This window comes from Dermacentor andersoni, chromosome 8, assembly GCF_023375885.2.
Source record: "Dermacentor andersoni chromosome 8, qqDerAnde1_hic_scaffold, whole genome shotgun sequence".
In the NCBI taxonomy this organism is placed as follows: Eukaryota; Metazoa; Arthropoda; class Arachnida; order Ixodida; family Ixodidae; genus Dermacentor; species Dermacentor andersoni.
In genome coordinates this window covers 112,948,331-112,954,330 of record NC_092821.1, presented here as the reverse complement: position 1 = coordinate 112,954,330, position 6,000 = coordinate 112,948,331, and the positions used below count along the sequence as shown (strand labels likewise).

The following is a 6,000-nucleotide window of genomic DNA, read 5'->3' as shown; positions in this document are numbered from 1 at the left end:
TCAGTCTGGAGGCGCCGTCTGTGTGAAGCAGAGGACAAAGAAGTGTGTCACTTCTGCCGGGGGGCCTTAAAGCTGCGAACACCCGGCATCGGCTCAACCCCCAGGTTCGCCCTTTCCCCAGACACGGCTAAGCCACGCACGGCTGCACGCGGGAGGGTCCAACCCCCGTGGGCTCGGGTACGTGGTGTGGCAACACACCAAACGCCTCCTTACGGAAATGCCCCTGCGGGGAATCACTTGTTTTAAATCCTCGGTTCAAGCTACGCGAAATCCCCTGCATACATTTAGCACAAAACAGCTTCATTGTTTAGAAATTGGTAGCCTCATAACGATATCAAATTTTGGTAAATTGTTCTGTCTCGTCATCCCTCTTTAAATTAAACCTTGGCAATATTTTTCTCTTTCGTTACGCTTACTTTTGCTTAAATCTGTCCTGTAAAATATATTCCCAAGAAATATTAAGAGAACAATCTTTTGTCACCCTAATCAGGACAGACTTTTCCGCGACGGCGCTTATACAAGGATCATTCTTATGTGTGATGATATATGCTTTGTTTATGTTTTATTTAGCTCCTATTTAATATTGCCTCAAGGGTAAAATAGACTACGGATGCAGTGGTTAGAGAAGACAGGTATAAAAATATACGTGTAAGTGCGAAACAAAATGTTCCTCATGTCAGTGATAATTTTAGAAAAGAACAAACGTAAGAAAAACAGGACTGAGTAATTGTAAAATATTTTACGATCTAGAAGCAGATTAGCAGAATTTACGAAAAAAACAGTTTACATATCACGCAGCGCCAGCTGATAGTTTCATAGATATCTCGTGATATTCAGTAACGGCGTGTCGTGCGGAACGATGATTCCACTACCTGAATGCACGTGAAACATATGAAATTAGGTCGAGCTGCAATGCGGGACACTAACTTTAGAAACGCGAACAGCAGTTGGTGCTGCTCAGGAAGAATTTGTTGCTTCGACAGAGCATGGCAATTACAGAACCCGCAAAAAAACTATATAGACCGTATATTTTGCAGCTATATGCTGGGCTTTTCTTTTTCAGGTTATAGGTTAACTTCATCTGCGTTAGGCTATTATAGTCGGATACAACTTTAGAAAAAGGGGGGCATTTGCTCCTCCGAGGCGGAGGCACACGAGCACAAACCAATGGGCGCGCACTCTGGACTAACGTCATCAGCCGGACGGCCGATGAGCCCGCCGACGGAGAAGATGGCCGCCTGTGCTTCGAACTGGGCGAGGTCGCGTCAGCTGTGTGCTTCAGCCCCTTGTCAGAGTGAATTCCAGAACTGTTTGTGATGGTCTGTCATGCCGAAAATATTACTACGAGCTTACGATGCGGCATTTGTGCCGCGTGCGTTTATTCTGAGCCGTGATCAGGCGAAGGAACATTGCAGCGAGCATCGCTGGCGCTGCGCTACGCTTTGCCTGAAAACAGGATCCCGCGGCGACCGCCACGAGCACACATCCTGCGTGTTTGTTCCACGTTGTTTTATTTCGCTCCCGAGTGACGTTAGGACGAGAAAAGTTTTCCAAAGACTGGTGTCTACTGTTAGCGGCGGGTGTGTTCGTGTACTGCATCGCTGCGTTTTTCGTCGGACGGGGTGAAGTGATGGAGCGAAACCATTCTCAGGAGAAATCAGAAAAATGTGCGCGCATGAAACAAACCTACGAGTGTCTCAACAGAAGATATTTGTAGAATAAGCCTTCAACGCATAGATTTGTCGCCGTCGACTTAGCGTGAACGATCAGTGTCAGCAGTGAGATAGCCGAGCGTCTAGCGACGGTGTTCTTGCCTTGTGTAGCACCGTCGATTGATTGCTGCCCACCAGTGTTCACTGCACGCGCAAGCTGTTGAATGCGTGCTGTGAAATTGTGAAAACACAATACCAAAAAAAATTATGGTATTTAAAACCAAGAGCGTTTATTTAAAACGATGAATGAAGCATTTTTGTACCTTCTTGCCTCGACCGTATTCTCGGCCCAGGTTTGTAATGGTTGCGATAAATGAATTGTTTTATATAAGTGCTTTTTTAATAGCAACTGATTCATTTTAAGCTTGGAAAAGGAGTAGTAGATACGCCGTGTACATGTAAACAAGCGCAAAAGCCATGCAGAGCTGCTCTTTCTACTTTTGTCACTTGCAATGGAGCTAAAGAGCAGACGACGGGCAGCGTTGTAGAAGGCACGGGGTTATTTTTCTGTCGCTATCTGTCATGAGCTGTAGCACGAGAGCTCTACTAAACCAGTCATCAAAATACAAAAGTCTTTATTTATACCGAGAATTACGCATTTCAGGAGCACGATTTTTCGAGCGGGACTATTTTAGTCGCGGAGGCAATCGGCTGTCGCACTTCGGTCATCTGGGTGGGGCCTCCACTTTATTCTAAAGTTGTATCCGACTGTAGTACAGTACATAGCAACCTGGTTCAAACAGTGCCCATTTAAATCTATCGCTCTCGTGTCTTACGTACGTAAGGCTGCATTCGTGCATCGCATGAATGCGAAGTGTGAACTAGCATTTTCGGCTTTACGCTTTTCTGTCCCGTCCTTTACGCTTTTCTGTCCTTTTCTGTTTCTGTTCCTTTTTTTGAGGCACCAGTATGTAACTGAAGATTTCCCTGATTCATTTTATTGCATATAAGATAGACTTACCTCTTTCGTAAAAGCTTCCAGTACTTCCTTCCTCATTCTCTCCTGAATGTCTGGGTGCTTGCCCATGAGATAAAACCAATAAGTCAATGCCAGCCTCGTTGTGTCGTAGCTGCGCTCGATAACAAGAACAAATCAACACAAGCGTAAACCGGTTAAGGAGCTTTTATAATATGTCACTAACTCGAAAACTCACCCGCCGAGAAAAACGTCCATGCAGTTGGTACCAAGCTCGTACAACTTCTGCTGGGACAACGGTGCTAAGTGGCAGGATAGCAGAAAGAGATTGACGAGAAAAAAAGTAACATCGTCAGATGATGGCGCGACTGGTGATTCGTCGCTTTTCATAGAGATGACTAAGTCGCAACACCTCTCTTCAGTATTGTGCAAGCTTACACCACAAACGAAGGAACAAGCGAACAAACAACCAACCATCCAAACCACAAGATTCGGTTTCTTAAGTGGGGGCTAGCATACAGTTCCGGGCAACTTGCACCTGTTGAAGAACGTTTATTCAGCACCTAGCCATTCGACGATGGAGATCGGGCTCGTTTTCTAAAGAACCTGTCAAATATCTACGCAAGCATTCACGTGCGATGTGCTTTTTTGCGGTTCACTTTATTTTCTGTTGTTAAAGAGTTTGCCCGCGTAGTGAGTAACTAAAATTTAGGGCCGTTCATGAAAGGATATCAGGCTAATGTAAGATATGTTCCTTTGTACAAGCATTTATTGAAACTAACCCACAAGAAAACCTAGCGCACAAGAAGCGATTCAGTCGTTCCATTCTCATGGCCGTGTGGTCGGACCCACGCAAACAAGGATCAAGAGTCCGCCAGGCTACAAGACGCATTACGCAGCACGGATCTGGCGGAGCAGCTCTGGGCTGTCCAGCGAGCCCACGATGCGTCCAGGGAGTTACAACTCCCGGTCCCAACGTGGGAGTAGCCCGCTCTATGGGACCTTGCGCCCCGTAGCTCGCAGGACCTTTCAATAAAGTTACTCCATCCATCCATCCATGGGAACTCATCTGACAGTGTACATCGCAAGGAAGATTCCCTTAGATCTGCTTACGCCGACCAGTTTTGCGGTGACTGCACCACACCAAACTAGGTCACTTGCTTCAACTGTGGCAGATTTCGATAAACATTGCAAAATAAGTGTAAATCTACAAATCGCTAGCCAGTCCGGTGTATTTAGGTACACTGCGAAAGCATCAATTACAAAATATGACAGCGAAAATAGCACTGCAACGTTTGCTGAATATGTAACACAAAAGTAAGTCCCTCTGTGTATGTAATCTTGACTATTATAAGTTATTCACAGTGCTGTATATTGTTTTGTATAATTTATCTATTTGGATTGCCACATATTTTGTGTACGTATATTTTTAGTCCTTTTTTTAGTCAACAGCGTGTGTACATTTTTTTCTTATAACAGAATGTCCTGGCGCAATAGCTCACTTTGGGACCCATGTTCGTACATGATTACTATCTAACGGACTGAATGCTGAATGAATAAGAAATTGACACTCAAACGGAACTGAATAATCACTGCACCTAAGGCAACAATTGAAGGAAAAGGCAGGATTACTGAAAAAAACGAAGTGCTACCGAATGTGTGATGGCTCAGTTTCTTATGACGACACCATGTCGAGTGCGATATACAGGGATTTGTTGGGCAGTGGCTCCTACCCCATAGGGATGCGGAATCAAATGCGAAACGCCTTGTGTACGGAGGTTTTGGCACAAATTAAATAAAGGAAAGTTTCTACACTCATACGGTTCTTCAATTGTGTGCCCCCTCTAAACCAAAATTTGACATTAGGATACGTATATCCCAGAATTATGTCACACCTCCTATTGTAAAGTACATGTTTCGTACGCTCTATTTAGCAGTTTCGAACTCCCATTAGGGCGGGGGAGGTTGACGCAAAGCCAATAGGAAATACAGGAAATTAATTTCTAATTAATTAGAGAAGGTGCCAGTTATATTGTTACTCGAAAGTATTTCAATGTTTCTTGTACGATTGATTTTTCAATGACTAGGAATAATGATGAACAAATCATTTTAACCCCTCAAGCCGCGGTGCCCACACTTGAGCGTGTGAAATATTTTTGCCAAATTTGCCCATTAGATAGCTGCAAGGAAAAAGTAACAGAAACTGATCGGTGGATAAGTCCATTCCTGTGCTCACCCACTGTTGCTCCAATTCACTTCCGACTGCCGAGTACACTTGCACGTGACCACTTAACTAAATGCACTACAATATGTGACAGGTGCTCAGAAGCATCACGTTCTTTCAACGATGGTGAAGTAATAGGTTTTCCTTTGTCGTTATGCACGCTGCCAATAATTAACTCGTCCATGTGGTTTGGGCGAGGGATTCAAGTCTTCTAATGAAAAATTGCTGCATCACTGAATGTACACTAAGTCAGTGTTCCGATTCTCGCCAGCATTATAGAAAGTGTACGTTGACAGCTTGGCAGATAGAATTTGGAGCCCAAGCAAGTGGACGCACCTGGAACCATCTGAAAGACGTTATCTCGCGCCATTTCGTGTAAAAAAAGGCTATCCAAAAAACATAATATCGCCGTCTTTTTACATTTCGAAAGCCTATGAAAAGCACAACGTCGCTTAGATTAGCAGCGTTAGAAGCGTCACTAGATTTTCCTGTGAGCAGACGACTATCCCGTCGAGTTTCTAAGCCTTCTGCACAGGCGCCATCTTATTTGGCCAGCAAAATAAACATGGTCGTTTTTGACATTTGATGCTATCTTCGTGAAGCTGTTTCTTTTGCCGGTTTTGTCAGAATTGAAATGAGACTTAAGATAACCGCTGTCCACTAAGCTGTCTATTTCGCCCCGTACGGCGAGTATTGGAACACAGCCTAAGCTTGAATTAAATTACTCTGTAATTACGAAGACTCGCTAAAAAATGCAGAGATGGTCTTCCTGCGGTCTTTTCTTTCTTTCAAGAGAGTCTGAAGCAAGTTAGATTAAGACTACGTGAGATTTACGTATTTGTCGACAGTGAATCGTAATTCACGACAGAAAGGGTTCATTTTCTGTCATGTGAAATGGTCTTAGGGCTTTATGTCGTTAAAAGAAGTTTCTGTTGTCGGCTATATGCATTTGTAAACTGAAATTGTGAGAGTCGTACCGGTAATCTTTGCCGCCACTTCATTTTTTTTGGTTGCGGAGTCCCTCTTTTCGAGCGCATCGTCCAAGAGGAGTTGAGCCATGTCGGGCACATCAACCTGAAGTATCGAGACAACACGAGAAATGACGAGGTTAGCCCAACATCGGAAAGCGGGAAATTGCTACCAAGAAC

General features: G+C 44.2%; 1 protein-coding gene across 1 annotated transcript in view; it reads right to left on the bottom strand.

Moving 5' to 3' along the window:
* LOC126529212 (cytochrome P450 6a9-like) overlaps positions 1 to 6,000 on the bottom strand; it is an 80,643-nt gene continuing 74,643 nt past the window's right edge. The window contains exons 8-11 of the mRNA XM_055069858.2: positions 5,830 to 5,926; positions 2,867 to 2,930; positions 2,674 to 2,782; positions 1 to 18 (exon numbers count right to left, since the gene is read on the bottom strand). Coding sequence (XP_054925833.2) covers positions 1 to 18; positions 2,674 to 2,782; positions 2,867 to 2,930; positions 5,830 to 5,926 — 288 coding nt within the window. The remainder of the gene's footprint in view (positions 19 to 2,673; positions 2,783 to 2,866; positions 2,931 to 5,829; positions 5,927 to 6,000) is intronic.